This window comes from Heptranchias perlo, chromosome 10 (assembly GCF_035084215.1).
Source record: "Heptranchias perlo isolate sHepPer1 chromosome 10, sHepPer1.hap1, whole genome shotgun sequence".
In the NCBI taxonomy this organism is placed as follows: Eukaryota; Metazoa; Chordata; class Chondrichthyes; order Hexanchiformes; family Hexanchidae; genus Heptranchias; species Heptranchias perlo.
Window position 1 is genome coordinate 6837444 of NC_090334.1, and position 18784 is coordinate 6856227.

Below are 18784 nucleotides of genomic sequence, written 5' to 3' on the forward strand. Positions count from 1 at the left end.
TGTGGACAGTGGGCTGTAGACAGTGCGTGTGGTCAGTGGGGTGTGCACAATGAGAGTTGGAAGTGTGTTTTGGAGAGTGGGTTGTGGACAGTGGGCTGTAGACAGTGGCGTGTGGATAGCGGAGTGTGGACAGTGAGAGTGGGCAGTGTGTTTTGGAGAGTGGGTTGTGGACAGCGGGCTGTAGACAGTGCGTGTGGTCAGTGGAGTGTGCACTTGGGTGTAGACAATGGGTCGTAGACACTGGGGTGTGCGCAGTGGGGAGTGCACAGTGCAGAGTGGACAATGGGTTGTAGACAGTAGGACAGTGCGGTGTGGGCAGCAGGGTTTGGACAATGGGGTGCGGACAGTGGGGCATGACTGTGGGGAGTGGACAGTGAATTGTCGACAGTGTGATGTGGACAGTGGGGTGTGGACAGTGCGGTGTGGACAGTAATTTGTGGAGAGTGAGGTCTGGACATTGGTGCGTGGGCGGTGGGGTTCGGAGAGTGGTGTGTGGACATTGGTGAGTGGACTTTGGTATGTGGACAGTGGGGTTCGGAGAGTGGAATGTGGACAGTGGGCTGTGGATAGTGGGTTTCGGAGAGTGGGGTGTAGACAATGGAGTGTGGATGGTACAGTGTGGACAGTGAGGTGTGGACTGTGATATGTGGAGAGTGAGGTGTGGACAGTGGGGTCTGGGAAGTGGTGTGTGGACAGAGGGGTGTTGACAGTGGGGTGGAGACACTGTGGTATGGACGGTGAGGTGTGAACAGTGGGTGCGGGCAGTGGGGTGTGCACAGAGAGGTGTGAGCAGCGGGTGCCGGCCGTGGGGTGCAGAAAGTGGAGTGTGGACTGTGTGCTACGGATAGTGGTGTGGGGACAGAGGTGCTGTAAGTGCGCTGCGGACAGTGGGGTGTGGACAGTGCAATGTGGACAGTTTGGTTTGGACAGCAAATGGTGGAAAGTACTGTCCACACCGCACTGTCCACAACCCACTGTCCACATCACACTGTCGACAATTCACTGTCCACTCCCCACAGTCATGCCCCACTGTCCGCACCCCATTTTCCAAACCCTGCTGTCCACACCGCACTGTCCTACTGTCTACAACCCATTGTCCACTCTGCACTGTGCACTCCCCACTGCGCACACCCCAGTGTCTACGACCCATTGTCTACACCCAAGTGCACACTCTACTGTCGTCAGTGAGGTGCAGACAGTGGGGTGTGGATTGTGGGGTGTGGACAGAGGGGTGTGGACGGTGGGGTGTGGGCAGTGTGAGTTGGATAGCAGAGAGTGAACAGTGGGCTGCCGTCAGTGGGGTTCAGATTATGGGGTGTGGATTCTGGGTTGTGGACAGAAGAGTGTGGTCAGTGAAATGTGGACAGTGATTTGTGGAGAATGTGATGTGGACAGTGGGTGTAGACAGTGGGATTCAGAGAGTGGGGTGTGGACAATGGGGTGTGGACATTGGAGTGTGAGGTTCAGAGAGTGGATTGTAGACAGTGGGTTGTGTACAGTGGGTTTCGGAGAGTGGGGTGTAGACAGTGGAGTGTGGACGGTGTGGTGTGGACAGTGGGGTATAGGTGGTACAGTGTGGACAGTGAAGTGTGGACTGTGATATGTGGAGAGTGAGGTGTAGACAGTGGGTGTAGACAGTGGGATTCAGAGAGTGGGGTGTACACAGTGGAGTGTGGATGGTGTGGTGTGGACAGTGGGGTGTGGATATTGGAATGTGGACAGGGGAAGCTGACAATGGTGGGTGGAGGATGGCGTGCGGACTTTAGGGTTTGGACAGTGGAGTGTGGATGGTGGGTTGTGGGCAGTAGGGTGTGGATGGTGTGGTTTGGGCAATGGGGTGTGGATGGTGGGTTGTAGATAGTTATTTGCGCGGCGTGAGGTATGGACAGTGGCATGTTGACAGTGGGGTGTGGACAGTGGATTGTGGTCAGTGGGGTGTGGACAGTGGAATTCAGAGCATGGGGTGTGGACAGTGGGGTGTGTACACTGGTGTGTGAACACTGGGGTGCGAGCAGTGAGGTGTAGACAGAGGGGTATGAGCAGTGGGCAGTGGGGTGCAGACAGTGGGGTGCTGTAAGTGCGCAGTGGGCAATGGTGCATGGACAGTGCACTGTGGACAGTTTGGTTTGGACAGCAGATGGTGGACAGTGGAGTGCCGTCAGTGGGGTGAAGGCAGGGAGTTGTGGATTGTGGGATGTGGACAGTGGGATGTAGACATTGGGGTATAGACAGTGGGGTGTGGACATTGGAGTGTGAATAGTGGGGTGTGGGCATTGTGATGTGAAAACCGTGGTCTGGAAAGAGGATTGTGGATAGTGGGTCTTGGGTTGTGTGGTGTGGACAGCGGAGTGTGTCTGTTGGGAATGGAAAGTGGGGTGTAGACAGTTGTATGTGACTTAGAGGGGAAAGTGCAGGTGGTGTTGTTCCCATGTGCCCTTGTCCTTCTAGGTGGTAGAGGTCGCGGGTTTGGGAGGTGCTGTCGAAGAAGCCTTGGCGAGTTGCTGCAGTGCATCCTGTGGATGCTACACACTGCAGCCACGGTGCGCTGGTGGTGAAGGGAGTGGATGTTTAGGGTGGTGGATGGGGTGCCAATCAAGCGGGCTGCTTTGTCCTGGATGGTATCGAGCTTCTTGAGTGTTGTTGGAGCTGCACTCATCCAGGCAAGTGGAGAGTATTCCATCACATTCCTGACTTGTGCCTTGTAGATGGTGGAAAGACTTTGGGGAGTCAAAAGGTGAGTCACTCACCGCAGAATACACAGCCTTTGACCTGCTCTTGTTGCCACATTATTTATATGGCTGGTCCAGTTAAGTTTCTGGTCAATGGTGACCCCCAGGATGTTGAGGGTGGGGGATTCGGTGATGGTAATGCCATTAAATGTCAAGGGGAGGTGGTTAGACTCTCTCTTGTTGGAGATGGTCATTGCCTGGCACTTGTCTGGCGCGAATGTTACTTGCCACTTATGAGCCCAATCCTGGATGTTGTCCAGGTCTTGCTGCATGTGGGCACGGACTGCTTCATCATCGGAGGGGTTGCGAATGGAACTGAACACTGTGCAGTCATCAGCGAACATCCCCATTTCTGACCTTATGGTGGAGGGAAGGTGACGTGGGCAGTTCGGTGTGGAAAGTGCGCTGTGGATAAAGTGGAGTGTGGACTCTCACACGTCGGCAGTGACGTGTGGACAGTGGGGTGTGGACACTGCATTGTGGACACTGGAGTGTGGACAGTCGGATGTGGACAGTGGGATGCGGACATTGCAGTGCAGAGTGTGTGGTGAAGACAGTGGGGTGAGGACAGTGGGATGCGGACATTGGCGTGCGGAGAGTGTGGTGTGGACAGAAGGGTGCGGGAAGTGAAGTATGGACAGTGGAGCGTGGACATTGCAGTGTAGACAGTGGGGTCTGTAATGGGGCGTGTAAACTGCATTGTGGACAGTGAGATTAGTGGGGTTTGAAGGAGGACAGTTGGATGCAGTGCGGTCAGTGCGGTGTGACAATGAGTGTGGACTTTGTGTTATGGCCCTTTGGGTATGGACGGTGGGTGTGGGCAGTTGGGTGTGGAGAGTGGAGGGTTGATGTTGAGGTGCGGACAGTGGAATGTGTACAGTGAGGTGTGGACTGTGTGATGTGGACATTGGGGTCCAGACAGTGGGGTGTGGTCGGTGCTGTCTGGTCAGTGGGGTGAGGAAATGAGTGCGAGCAATGGGTGCAGGCAGTTTGTGTGGTGTAGGCAGTGGGTGGTGGCCAATTGGTGTGGACAGTGAAGTGTGACTAGTGTGGTGTGGACAGTGGGTGGTGGACAGTGGTATGTGGACAGTTGCATATGGACAGTGGGGTGTGGCCTGTTGGATGTTGGCAGTGGGCTGTGGATCGTGTGGACAGATGGCTGTAGACAGTGTGGTGTGGACAGTGTGGCCTGAGCAATGCGTGTGGACGGTTGGTTGTGGATAGTGGGATGCAGACAGTGGGCTATAGAGAGTATTGTGTGGACATTGGGTGTGAACATTGGGGTGTGGATAGTGAAGTGTGGACATTAGAATATGTACAATGGAGTGTGGTCATTGGGGTGTGGACAGTAGGGCGTCGATATTAGCGTTTGGGCAGTGAAGAGTGGACAGTTGGTGTGGACATTGGGATGTGGACAGTTGGTGTGAACATTGAGTTCTGGACAGTAGAGTGTCGATACTAGGCAGTGGGCACTGTGGTGTAGAGAATGGGATGTGGGCAGTGGGGTATCACTAAGGCCCGGTGAGCTACAGTCTGCTGAAAGATTGCAGAGAGCAAACCAGGTCCCTCTGCCGTGTAACGTTAGCTGGCTGTACATGCAGTACTGCAGTCACCTTCTGCTGTGAGACGTTCTCGATCCAAACCTATGATTGAAATTCTCAATGGTCATTAACTAGCGATTCCCAGCTCAGCTACTGCTACACACACGTTCGGCGGATTTACTGGGTTCAGCAATTCTTCGCATGGTATAACTTCACGCCTAGAGACCGGAACGGAACCAGCTCCCATTCACTGCAAATTATTTAGTTGTGTGGTCTTTATGGATATATACCGCCTGACATTATCTGCTCTTCCATGCGAACCATGGCCAGAGTGGGAAAGTTGTTCCGTCCCGTGCAGCTGTTTTTTTGAACAATAGCAACCACTGCCAGTTGATTTGCTTTTTCATCTTGGGAATTTATCGAATAGTGGCCTCGTCTGCTATCACCTAATGTAAAACTCCCCGAAACACATCCCGGATATTAACTTTAGGTGGCGGTTCGTTAGCAATCTGGCATTAATCTATTATCGTAATCTGTCTCCGGCGGTTTCCGAAGGGCTGATAACTTGCACTCAGTCAGTCAGTACTAATCCTTTGAACACACAGGGGCACAAAGGAAATTTAAAATTTGCATTTTAAGCTCATATAGAGCTGTCAATAAAACATCCAAGTTCATTTCAACAATACATCTATATTGCTTCAGCTGAGATTGAGTTAATGTATTAGACGTTTTGCGATAGTATATACTGGAGCAGGATTAGCTGGTTTCCATCTCACAGAACAGTGCGTGCTTGGCAAAGTTAGCTTTTGTATCTACACCTGAATAGAAGGAGCATTGTGCATAACTTGGATGTCATTCTTAGAAGCCCATGGGAATTGGTTGATTCGGCGGCAGTAAAACCGTAGCATACAGACCATTAATCTTAGCAATATATTATCGAATAGTTAAGTGTTGTCCAACAGAAATCATTGACGAGACGGAAGTGTGGCTACTACGACACCGTTTTAGCCACAAGTACTAATTTTAGTAGAAACCGCCTTGCGTACACAATGCAGATAAATGCACTTCACACGTGCATATTTACTTGACAGACATGTGTCATCATTCAGTAACGAAAGAAATAAAGCACTGACAACGATCAAAGAACACTCGCAGATTCTGCTTTAAGAACATAAGAACATAAGAAATAGGAGCAGGAGTAGGCCAATCGGCCCCTCGAGCCTGCTCCGCCATTCAATAAGATCATGGCTGATCTGATCCTAACCTCAAATCTAAATTCATGTCCAATTTCCTGCCCGCTCCCCGTAACCCCTAATTCCCTTCACTTCTAGGAAACTGTCCATTTCTGTTTTAAATTTATTTAATGATGTAGCTTCCACAGCTTCCTGGGGCAGCAAATTCCACAGACCTACTACCCTCTGAGTGAAGAAGTTTCTCCTCATCTCAGTTTTGAAAGAGCAGCCCCTTATTCTAAGATTATGTCCCCTAGTTCTAGTTTCACCCATCCTTGGGAACATCCTTACCGCATCCACCCGATCAAGCCCATTCACAATCTTATATGTTTCAATAAGATCGCCTCTCATTCTTCTGAACTCCAATGAGTAGAGTCCCAATCTACTCAACCTCTCCTCATATGTCCACCCCCTCATCCCCGGGATTAACCGAGTGAACCTTCTTTGTACTGCCTCGAGAGCAAGTATGTCTTTTCTTAAGTATGGAGACCAAAACTGTATGCAGTATTCCAGTGGCGGTCTCACCAATACCTTATATAACTGCAGCAATACCTCCCTGTTTTTATATTCTATCCCCCTAGTGATAAACGCCAACATTCCGTTGGCCTTCTTGATCACCTGCTGCACCTGCATACTAACTTTTTGATGTTCTTGCACTAGGACCCCCAGATCCCTTTGTACTGCAGTACTTTCCAGTTTCTCGCCATTAAGATAACAACTTGCTCTCCGATTTTTCCTGCCAAAGTGCATAAACTCACATTTTCCAATATTGTATTGCATCTGCCAAATCTCCGCCCACTCACCCAGCCTGTCTATATCCCCTTGTAGGGTTTTTATGTCCTCCTCACTCTCTACTTTCCATCCCATCTTTGTATCATCTGCAAACTTTGATATGTTACACTCGGTCCCCTCCTCCAAATCGTTAATATAGATTGTAAAGAGTTGGGGACCCAGCACCGACCCCTGCGGAACACCACTGGCTACAGGTTGCCAGTCCGAGAATGTACCATTTATCCCAACTCTCTGCTTCCTGTTCGATAACCAATCCTCCACCCATGCCAGAATATTACCCCCAATCCAGTGATTCTTTATCTTGAGCAATAATCTTTTATGTGGCACCTTGTCGAATGCCTTCTGGAAGTCCAAATACACTACGTCCACTGGTTCCCCTTTATCCACCCTGTACGTTATATCCTCAAAGAACTCAAGCAAATTTGTCAGATATGACTTCCCCTTCGTAAAGCCATGCTGACTTTGTCCTATTAAATTATGTTTATCCAAATGTTCCGCTACTGTCTCCTTAATAATAGACTCCAAAATTTTACCCACCACAGATGTTAGGCTAACTGGTCTATAATTTCCAGCCTTCTGCCTACTACCCTTTTTAAATAAGGGTGTTACATTAGCAGTTTTCCAATCTGCCGGGACCTTTGCCGAGTCCAGAGAATTTTGGAAAATTATTACCAAAGCATCCACAATCCCCACTGCCACTTCCTTCAAGACCCTAGGATGTAAGCCATCAGGTCCAGGGGATTTATCCGCCTTGAGTCCCGTTAATTTACACCCTCGTTTGATAGCTCAGTTCACCAATGCACCATCCAGTGTAATCGTACGCCAGATAGATCAGGAAGGTGATGAGTTCTACGCCTTGCCTGTGTCGAAGGAGCTGAGCTCAGGACTGACGGCCATAGCAGTCATACAATGGTATTCACTGTAGAATTTCGCACAACTCAGACGTTCCGTGCTGGAATATTGGCCCAAGCTAATGACCATGAGTCGCATGAAAAGGTGCTATTGGTGAACAGAGGGCACCAAGAGTCAGCCATGTAGTGTGGGGCTGGAATCACTTGTCATTTTGGACATTTAGCCACAATCATCAGCTTTCCCGGTCATTTTACCGGTGCCAGTCCACAAATTACCAGATTTATGGAAATTAATTCAATAACTTGCCATGCTGTAATTAGACCTGAAGACTCGAATGTTGTTCATCTGTTACCATTACTGCTTTACTTGTGCATCGTGCTAAGGTTCGCCCACGCGATCACATTATCCCCATACACGGCAAGCAGGCACTTAGCCGAGATATCAGAAAGCAATCGGCATCCCGGAAGTCATGTCACATGGTACGAGGGGACAAAGAGGAGTGAGGCTTAAATTCAAAAAGGAGTGTTGAAAATTTGTTCTAACTTTTAATAAGACAGTGATAGGGAATCTCGTTCAATACCAGTGTCAGGTTCAGTGACCAGCATGTTTCAACCTTTATATTATGAGCCTATTAATTTTGGTAATTTTGTACACAATAATATCTTTGTCCACTAACCTGTCAACAATGTGGCAGTTAAAATACAGGGGTAGAAGCTCCTCATAGAAAATGGCGGAGCTATTCATTATTCGTAACTGAAAAGAGAAGTAAATTGTAGTCCCTTGGTCGGCGAGATGACGCAGTGTTTCTATTAGCGCGGGGTAGGTAATTGAGTTATAGACAATATCCGCACCCAGGATGAAGTCATAGTCGGTCGGAAAGTCAGTGTGGTTTTCACCCCAGGTCAGGGCACTGACTTTTAAACGGCGTCTGCTGGCAAAAGGGATGTTGATGGAGACATTGTTTTCTATTTGCTCCAGGGTTTTCGGTTGCTCTGTTATGGTAACATCTCCACCTGATGAGAGAGAAAAAAATCTAAGTCTATTTTGGTTTGCCCTTGACAGCTGCTCCTATATTGTGAGCACAGAAGCAAAATGTAAAGGCTCCAAAGAAGAATTGTCAGCAAGCATGGCCCCACATAGTGCTGGGCAGTATTACCCATGTTATGTGGCTTCCGTGATGGGCTCGCTGACAGCAGGGGTCACTCTATAGCGATATGGAATAGGTTGCACCCCTTGATAACGTAGGGGTGCAGAGGCTTGATTGCAGCACCCCTACTGACTCGTTCACGCCAACAACACGTAAACATTTCTTTAATTTTGAGGTCATATTCCATGGCGCATTGATGCAATGGCTGACGTCACGAACACATTAAGCACAGCTCGTTCTTTAATTTATTTTTCACAAAGCAGTTTATAAATAGAATGGCAGAAACAAGTTATTTTCACAATTCCCTTGGCAAGAATTACATTTTGCAGAGGTATTATAAACTCGGAAAACAAATGTCGAGCCCTTGGAACCGCGGATTGGTGTAGCCGGGTATATCCATTCATTTTTATCAATCACACAACACATATTGATCGGGAAGAAATCTGTTTCTCAACTCATGCCTATGGGACCCGGACATTCTTGTTAACAGTGTAATGCAGCAGTTATAATATGTTTCCGGAACTTTAGACGAAGGTGGGGATATTGCCATTCCACTGGTCAAAGATTCATATATCCATTAGGTCTAACAATCTTAGAGTATTTCATTTTGCAATTCTCATCCTCGTGTTCTAATCCCACAATTGGCCTCGCCGCTCTCCATCTCTGTAAACTTCTCCACCCTACAAATGTTCAAGAACTCTGGCCTGCTATGCATCCCTCAATCCCTTCACCATAGCATTGGAGGCGATGCCTTCAGCCGCCTATGCCCTAAGCTCTGGATTTCCCTCCCTAAACCTCTTCATCCTCTCTCTGCTCCACACAAAAAGTTGTTACACAAGATAAGGGCTCATGGTGTTGGGGGTAATATATTAGCATGGTTAGAGGATTGGTTAACGGACAGAAAACAGGGAGTAGAAATAAACGGGTGATTTTCAGGTTGGTAGGCTGTAACTAGTGGGATGCTGCAAGGATCAGTGCTTGGGCCTTAGCTATTTACAATCTATATCAATGATTAGATGAAGGAACCGAGTGTACTGTATCCAAGTTTGCTGACCATATAAAGCTAGGTGGGAAAGTAAGAAGTGAGGAGGACATAAAGAGCCTGCAAAGGAATATAGACAGATTAAGTGAATGGGCAAGAAGGAGGAAGATGGAGTATGATGTGGGGAAATGTGAGGCAATTCACTTTGGTAGGAAGAATGGAAAAACAGAATATTTTTAAATGGTGAGAAAATATTACAGGTTGGTGTCCAGAGAGATTTGGGTGTCCTTGTACATGAAACACAGAAAGTGGACATGCAGGTGCAGCGAGAAATTAGGAAGGCAAATGATATGTTGGCCTTTATTGCAATGGGGTTGGAGTACAAGAGTAAGGAAGTCTTGCTACAATTGTACAGGGCTTTGGTGAGATCACACCTGGAATACTGTGTACAGTTTTGGTCTCCTTACCTAAAGAAGGATAAACTTGCCTTAGAGGCGGTGCAATGAAACTTGACTAGATTGACTCCTGGGATGAGAGCGTTGTCCTGTGAGGAGAGATTGAGTAAAATGGGCCTATACTCTCTGGAAGTTAGAAGAATGGGAGGTGATCTCATTGAAATATATAAAATGCTTAGTGGGCTTCACAGGATAGATGCTGAGAGGTTGTTTCCCCTGGCTGGAGAGTCTAGAACTAGGGGGCATAGTCTCAGGATAAGGGGTCGGCCATTTAGGACTAAGATGAGGAGGATTTTGTTCACTCAGGGGGTTGTGAATCTTTGGAATTTTCTACCCCCAGAGGACTGTGGATGCTCAGTGGTTGAGTATATTCAGGCTGAGATCGATAGATTTTTGGACTCTAAGGCAAGCAAGGGATTATAGGGATCGGGCGGAAAAGTGGAGTTGAGGTCGAAGATCAGCCATGATCTTATTGAATGGCGTTGCGGGCTAGAAGAGCCGTATGGTCTACTCCTGCCCCTATTTCTTTTGTTCTTTTGTTCTGTTAAAATGCTGCTTTAAATTTATGGTTTTGACCAAGATTTTAGTCATCCGTCCTAACATCTCTTTTGGCTCTGTGTCAACTTCTAACTGATTACGCTCCCGTGAAGCACCTTGGGACGCTTCACCAGTTAAAGACATTATATAAATATAAGTTGTTGTGGTTTACATTCTTGTGCTCAATTGTCAGAAGCTGAGCGTTGGATTCATAAACTCAAAGACACTCGATATAAACTCGATGACATTGTACCTCCCTGATGCTTTTATCAGACTTTCTATCATGTATGGGCGTCTCTCACCAGATGCCACTTACCTGCTCAATACTTACTGAAGCTTCAATCACCACCTAGTGACAGAGAACCAACATAATGTTCACCTTTATTTGCTGGCAGGCTCGGGGCTTGGCTCCTTTGTTTAGTATCTAATCGAATGGTATTGGCAGGATTCAAATACTATAACTTTTAATCTAATGTTGAATCTACCTGCAAGGCCAGAAGGATTGGCCGTCCGATTTACTGCCAAACAGCGTCTGCTCCCTGCCCAATTTGCGCACCGCAAGGTTATCTATTTTTTGGTGATATTCATTGAGCGATAAATGTTGGCCAGGACACCAGGAGTACTTTCCTCCTCTTTTTGCATTACAGCCTGGGATATTTTCCATCCACATGACAGGACAGACGAACAGTTACAGGGGAACGGCATCTGGTTTGGAAATTTCTTAAGCCTCATTTACATTCTCTTCGAAGATTATATGACAAACTAAACGTTTTTACAGGAGACTGAATTCCTCCCAATATATGTTTACCAGGGAGCTTAGTCAACATCATCTGTCACTCTCGGACTGGAAACACTCCTTCCCCGATATGGACAAACCTTATCATTATTGATTATATTCCTTCCTGATATGAACAAAATGATGCGGTTTAGTTCACTTCCCTCGGTTTAACTCACCGAGTAAGGCTGCTAAAATCCCCACGATCCCAGTGCCCGATTCCAGCTCAATCACTTTCTTCCCAGTAAAACTGATTTTCTCCTTCTCGAAGTACCGGCACAGAGCAATCCCCTGAAAAAAATGGAACACATGTATGTTATTCAGAAAGTGAAGCAAAACATCGGGACCCCAACGCCTGCTGAAAGGTGGGTTCTGAGTACAAACAATTCCCAACAGAGATAAAGGAAGGCTCCTGGAAACTGTTGTCAGTTGGACATTTTCACCCACCTCCCAGTGGGTTCAGATCAGCAGGTGGTTCACAGGTCGTGTGTTATTGCTCTCTCCTGCTGATACAACGGGTCCCAGAAGCAATAAAGAAAACGAAGGAAAATAACTTGAAAAAGAAGTGATCTAACCTGCTGCACCACCGCCCCGCCCACAATAACTCGAAGTTCCACCAAGTCCCTCTTCCAACTATCTGGAGCGCAGTCAAAGCTGCACCGATGACTCAATGTGAAGATGCAGCACTCGTTGTGGTACCGAGTCTCAAAGAACTGGAAGATCGCAGGTTCCACTCCCGGTCTGTACTAATTAGCCAGCCTCTTAAATACGATCTAATGGTCTTGCCCTAAAGTGCCTGTTTGTGAAGATAGGGCCCGCCTCAGCAACAAGACCCATGGCCTCTGTAGACGCTCCACTTCAGGTCTCACTGGCGTAGACTGGCCATTTAGGGCGAGGAAGCAGAGGGTGATTGTGAAACAGCACAGGTCAGCAATTCCGGGAGGAGAGGAGGAAATATGAGGGTGGACGTATAAAACACCCCACTGATACCAGTGAGGGCAGGTTATTTAATGAGCTTCACCGAAATCCTAACCTTTATTAAAAGCAAGACTTGAGACCAGGTGCCGGAAAAAAGCACATTGTTATGTTTCAAACATGTGTGAGAAATGCACGTTCCAGCCGCCACATAGCGGATTGTGTGCAAGATGAGCCAGATCAGTGATCTATTTTAAAAGCGCATTTTTCTAATAAAAGGAGGACAACTGCAAACCCACTGCAACCGAGAACAGAAAAAGAGGTTATATTCTTCTGCTAAATACATAAGATGCTATAGCATGGCTTTTCCTCTGTCCGACTAATGCAGCGAACTTACAGACTCCCAGACATCAGCAGAAATGCTTCGGTTAGAGCCGAGAAGTCGAGCGATCTTTATACTGTATCCGCAGAACTCAAAGTTACTGTGTACGATGAAGCAGGTCGGAGAGTAATCCATCAACTCTGGGATCTCCTCGCTGGATTGATTGGGGCGCAGGGCTGCCGTCCTCATCATCTTTATTTCTAATTTCACTCTAGAATTCCTCTGTGATCTGCAATGGGTTCCGTTCCAGGCGCCGGTTTGAAGCAGGAACTTGCATTTATATAGCGTCGTTCGGGTCCTTGGAACGTCCCAAAGGTCCTCACAGCCAATCATGTATAATTATGTGTTCTTATGCAATCAAACATGGCAGGTAATTTGGCGCACTACCAGGTCCCACAAACAGTCACAAAATAAGAACATAAGAACACAAGAAATAGAAGCAGGAGGAAGCCATACGGCCCCTCGAACCAAAAGTCTTTAATAAACATATAAAAACAAAAGGGTAGTCAAAGCAAGGGTGCGACTGATTAGGGACAAAAAAGGAGATCTTCGTGTGAAGGCAGTGGGCATGGCTGAGGTACTAAGTGAATACTTCGCATCAGTCTTCACTAGAGAAGAGGATGTTGTCATTGTAGCAGTAAAAGAGAAGGTAGCAGCCATATTGGATAAAATAAAAATAGATAAAGAGGAGGAATTTAAAAGATCAACATTACTCAAAGTAGAAAGGCCACCCCGTCGAGTTGGGATGCATCCTAGATTACTGAGGGAAGTAAGGATGGAAATTGCTGAAGCTCTGGCCACAATCTTCCAATCCTCCTTAGATGTGGGGGCAGTGACAGAGGACTGGAGGATTGCAAATGTTACAACCCCTTCAAAAAAGGAGGGAGGGATAAACCCGGCAATTACAGGCCAGTCAGCCTAACGTCGGTGGTGGGGAAACTTTTAGAGACAATAATCTGGGACAAAATATATTGACATTTGTAAAAGGATGGGCTAATAAATGAAAGTCAATATGTTAAAGGCAAATCGTTTTTGACTAACTTGATTGAGTTCTTTGATGAAGTAATGGAGAAGATTGATGAGGGAGGTGCGGTTGACTATGGACATTGTGTATATGGACTTTGATAAAGAATCACATAATCAACTTTTCAGCAAAATTAAAGCTCATGGGATTAAAGGGACAATAGCAGCATGAATACAAAATTGGCTAACGGACAGAAAGCAGAGAGCAGTGGTGAATGGTTGGTAGGAAGAATGAGTACAGGCAATATAAATTAATGGTACAATTTTAAAGGAGATGCAGGAACAGGGAGGCATGGGTGTGCATCTTTGAAGGTGGCAGGACAAGTTGAGAAGGCTGTTAAAAAAGCATATGGGATCCTGGGCTTTATTAATAGAGATATAGAGTACAAAAGCAAGGAAGTTATGCTCAACCTTTATAAAACACTGGTTAGGCCTCAGCTGGAGTACTGTGTTCAATTCTGGGCACCACACTTTAGGAAGAATGTCAGGGCCTTAGGGAAGGTGCATTGGAGATTTACTAGAATGGTACCAGGAATGAGGGTCTTCAGTTATGTAGAGAGACTGGAGAAGCTGGGGTTGTTCTTTTTAGAACAGAGAAGGTTAAGAGGAGATTTGATAGAGGTATTCAAATGGTTTTGACAGAGCAAATAAACAGAAACTGTTTCCGCTGGCGGAAGGGCCGATAACCAGAGGATATGGATTTAAGGTAATTGGCAAAAGAGTTAGAGGCGTCATGAAGAAACATTTTTTAATGCAGTGAGTTGTAATGATCTGGAATGAACTGACGAGTGGATGCTGGAAACAGATTCAATAGTAATTTTCAAAAGGGATTAAATAAATACTTGAAGGGAAAAATTTACAGGGCTATGGAGAAAGAACAGGAGAATGGGACTATTTGAATAGCTCCTCCAAAGAGCCAGCAGAGGCACAATGGACCGAATGGCCTCTTCCTGTGCTGTGCCAACTATGATACTATCATATTATGAACTAAGATGACAAGGTAGACGGGTCTTGCTTTGTTCTGTTAATGTTTTTATTAATTATAAGGTGTCTTCCTTTCTGGTTTCGTGTCCTTACTTTAAGTCATTTATTTCCGTCCATCTCTCTGAGTTTTCTCTCCCTTTAATGTTCCCGGATTGATTTCAATCCTGGAACATTTTACCTTCCCTTTTGATTTTCTCTGGCCGACTGGTCAAGGAGGGTGGACGAGCAGAAGCAACAACAGATTTAGCATAAATAAAATCGTAGTCAATTGGAGGTGAAAGATCAGCATTGGGAATTACTGATCTCGTCAGTGTACCATCAGCATCATTGTCAACTGAATACATTCAGGGAGAAGTGCTTCGAGAAGACTCCGGCTAAACAGGCTGAGGTGATGCACCACAGTCCAGACTCCACAATCCCCACTGTCCACACACCTGTGCCCACACTCCACTGTCCAAACTCCACTGTCCACACCCCACTGTCAGCACCCACTTTCCACCCCCTACTGCCAAACACAACTGTCCACAGCCGTCTGTCCACACCCCACTGCCCCGACGCCACTGTCCACACTGCACTGTCCACACCCTACTGTTCACGCCCTGTTGCTCACACCACACACTGCACACCCCACAGCCCACACCATACTGTCCACACCACAATGCCCACACCCCACCATCCATATCCCACTGTCCATACCCCACCCCACTGTCCACACACCCAGTGTCCACACCCACTGTTCACACCGCATTGCCAACACACCACTGTCCACACCCCACTACTCACAACTCACTGCCCTCAACCTGCTGTCCATCCCGCACTGCCCACACCCCACCATCCATATCCTGCTGTCCATACCCCACTGACCCCACCCCACTATCTATACCCCAGTGTCCACACCCACTGTTAACATCCCATTGCCAACACACCACTGGCCACACATCACTGTCCACAACTCACTGCCCTCAACCCGCTGTCCATACTACACTGTCCACACGCCACTGTCCATAACGCACTGTCCACACCACTTTGTCCTCAGCCCAGAATGCTGAAAGGGGAGAGGAAGATATGTTTGATAATGGCATCGCGCTGGAGGTGGCGGAAATGGCGAAGGATGATACATTGAAGGTGGAGGCTGGTAGGTTGGAAAGTGAGGACAAGGGTGAACCTATCGTGATTCTGGGAGGGAGGGGAAGGGTTGAGGGCAGAAGTGCGGGAAATTGGACAGACACAGTCTAGGGCCCCGTCAACCACAGCAGAGGGGAATGCTCGTTGGGGTAACAGGAAGACATATCAGAAGCATCGGTGTGGAAGGTGGCATCGTCAGAACAGTTTTGATGGAGAGGGAGAAACTGGGAGAATGGAATCGAGTCCTTACAGGAAGCTGGGTGGGAGGAAATGTAATCGAGGTAGATGTGGGAGTCGGTGGCTTATAATAGGTATTGGTAGACGGCCTATCCACAGAAATGGAGATAGAGAAGTCGAGGAAGGGAAGGGAAGAGTCAGAGATGGATCATGTAACGGTGAAGGAGGGGTGGAAATTGGAAGCAAAGGTGATGAAATTATCCAGTTCCGGGCGAGAGCAGGAAACGACAGTCATCAATGTAACGGAAAAAGAGGTAAGGGAGGGGACCTGAGTCGGACTGGAGCAAAGAACGTTCTACGTACCCCACTAAAAGGCAGGCATAGCTAGAACCCATACTGGTTCCCATAGCGACACCTTTTACTTGGAGCAAGTGAGTGGAGTCAAGGGAGAAGTTGTTCAAAGTAAGGACAAGTTCAACCTGCCGGTGGAGGGTGTAGGTGATGGATAGGGACTGGGCTTCGTTCAAGAAATGCAGGCCATCCTGGTAGCAGATGGAGGTATTGAGGGAATGGACATCTTTGGTGAAAAGAAAACGGTCATGATGAGGAAACTGACACTAAAGTGGCAGTGGCATCAGAAGAGTCGCAGATGTAGGCTGGAAGAGACTGGACAAGGGCAAGAAAAAGAGTCGAGAAAGGAAGATATAAGCTCCATGAGCAAGAACAGGCTGAAACGGTGGGTCTACCAGGGCAGTCCTGTTTGTGGATCTTTGGAAGAAGGTAGAAGCGGGCTGTGCGGGGTTGGGGGACTATGAGGTTGGAAGCTGTGGGGAGAAGATTTCCAGAGGAGATGGGGTCAGTGAAATTCTGGGAAACGACGGCTTGATGTTTGGCACTGGAGTCATGGTGAAGCGGGAGATAGGAGAAGAACGTTTGAGAGTTGGTGTTCAGCCTACGCAAGATAAAGTTCTGTTCACCAAACAGCAACAGTGCCCCCCTTGTCAGCAGGTTTAATAACAATGTCAGGGTTAGAGAATAGAGTGCTGCAAGTTCAGAGGGAGGTAGGTTAGATTAAGTGAGAGGAGCAGAGACATTGAGATGGCTGTTGCCATGCTGGCAGTTTTCGATGAAAAGATCAAAAGAGGGTAGAAGGCCAAAGGGAGGGGTTCAGGTGGAACGAGAATTCTGAAGACGAGAGAAAGGGTCCGCTGGGTGGGGGAAGATGCGTGGCCAAAGAAGTGTGTGCAGAGGCAAAGGTGATGGAAGAAGAGCTCAGCATCGTGTTGAGCTCGAAATTCATTACACGGGTGGGGTGAATTGGAGCAACGGTTATGATTTGAGAGGCAGAGTGGGTGTGGGACGGAGAATGAAAATGGTAAGCGACTGAAAGCTCAGATTCACGCTTGTGGACTGAGAGGAGGTGTTCAGCAAAGCCACCAACCAATCTGAGTTTGATCTCCCCAATGTAGAGGAGACCGCGCCATGAGCAGTGAATACATTATATAAGTTGGAAGAAGTACAAGTAAATCGCTGTTTCATCTGTTTGAGCCCTGGACGGCATTAAGGGTGAAAGTGACAGTGCATATGTCACAACTCCTGCGCTTCCATGGCAAGGAGCAGGTGTTGCGGGTGATGGAAGAGTGGATCCAAGTGGGGAGATGGATCACATGCTCTTTCTGCCTCCCGCCCCACCCCCCGATTATACCTGCATCGTGCTCTTCACTTCCCACGCTCTCATCTCCTCTCCCCGTACTCTCATCTCCTCTCCCCATGCTCTCCTCTCCCCTCCACTCCCCGTTGTTTCCTCCATCCCCCTTATACCTGCATTGTGCTCGGCTCGCGTGCCATGTTTGGCTTCTGATTGCCAGTGAGAATACCGCGCCACGACATCAGGCCAAACATAGTGCGCATGCGCGGCGGCGCTGCCACTATTCACAGTTTATTTTATTTCCTTTACTCTTTGAATCAAATTCCTGTGACTTCACACTTCTCTCTCTCACTTACCTTTTCAGTTTTCCAGGCGAGTCAGCTAAGTATTGAATGACAGCTGGCTAAATCGGCGGCTTTTTATTTTGCAACAAAACATTTCGGGGACCTGTCACAATAAATATTTTTGAAAGCTGCCGCCGAGTTATAAATTATAAAAGTAAAATGTAGTCTTGTCGTTGTACTGAAATATATATAATTGAAAAGCCTATCCTTCCAAAGGCTCCTATTCAATGAGCTGATCAGCAGAGCACGCTGCTTCATGTCCAATAACCAATTTTTCAAGTTCACTGTGTACAAAAATAAGAAAAAGAAATACAATGACGTGAACCTGAAGAGAATAAATTAAAACAAAAATTCATGGGGCTCACCTCCCCCCCCCCCATAAAATATACACACTGCCAATTGGGGAGGGCAAACAGGGCAAGTGAATACACAATAAATGGGAGGATACTGAGAGGTGTAGAGGAAGTGAGGGACCTTGGAGTGCATGTCCACATATCTCTGAAGGTCGCAGGGCAGGTCGACAAGGTGGTTAAAAAGCCATTGAGGATACTTTCCTTTATTAGTCGAGGCATAGAATATAAGAGCAGGGAGGTAATGCTGCAACTGTATAAAGCACTAGTTAGGCCACAGCTTGCGTACTGCATACAGTTCTGTTCACCGTATTACAGGAGAGATGTGATTGCACTAGAGAGGGTACAGAGGGGATTTATGAGCATGTTGCCAGGACTGGAGAATTTTAGCTATAAGGAAAGATTGGACAGGCTGGGGTTGTTTTCTTTGGAACAGAGGAGGCTGAGGGGAGATTAAATTGAGGTGCACAAAATTATGAGGGGCCGAGATAGAGTGAATAGGAAGGACCATTTCTCTTAACAGAGGGATCAATAACCAGGGGGCATAGATTTACCCAGAGGGGGGCAGTGGTCTGGAACTCACTGCCTGGAAGGGTGATAGGGGCAGAAATCCTCATCGCATATAAAAGGTGCTTGGATATGCACTTGAAGTGCCACAACCTACAAGGCCACGGAGCAAGAGCTGGAAAGTGGGATTAGGCTGGATAGCTCTTTTTCGGCCGGCACAGACACGAGGGGCCGGATGGCCTCTTTCTGTGCTGTAAATTTCTATGATTCAATTATTCTAATTTCTT

The 18784-nt window shown here is 47.3% G+C and overlaps 1 protein-coding gene across 1 annotated transcript; it reads right to left on the reverse strand.

The window, feature by feature from the left end:
- Positions 1-7761: 7761 nt before the first annotated feature.
- Positions 7762-16055, reverse strand: LOC137326621 (EEF1A lysine methyltransferase 3-like). The gene is made up of 5 exons (XM_067991908.1): positions 16046-16055; positions 14691-14729; positions 12355-12443; positions 11222-11333; positions 7762-8159 (listed from the first exon to the last, which is right to left on the reverse strand). Exons 1-5 carry the CDS (start codon positions 16053-16055, stop codon positions 7762-7764), a joined length of 648 nt encoding a protein of 215 aa, XP_067848009.1.
- Between the last annotated feature and the right edge of the window lie 2729 nt (positions 16056-18784).

Excerpts from the sequence above, each read along its gene's own strand:
- LOC137326621 (XM_067991908.1), bottom strand. Across the intron at positions 12,444-14,690 it reads CTCGAAGCACTTCTCCCTGA|ACAGTAACTTTGAGTTCTGC; the intron begins ATGTATTCAGTT and ends GCTTCATCGTAC. Across the intron at positions 11,334-12,354 it reads CTGCTGATGTCTGGGAGTCT|GGGATTGCTCTGTGCCGGTA; the intron begins GTAAGTTCGCTG and ends CATTTTTTTCAG.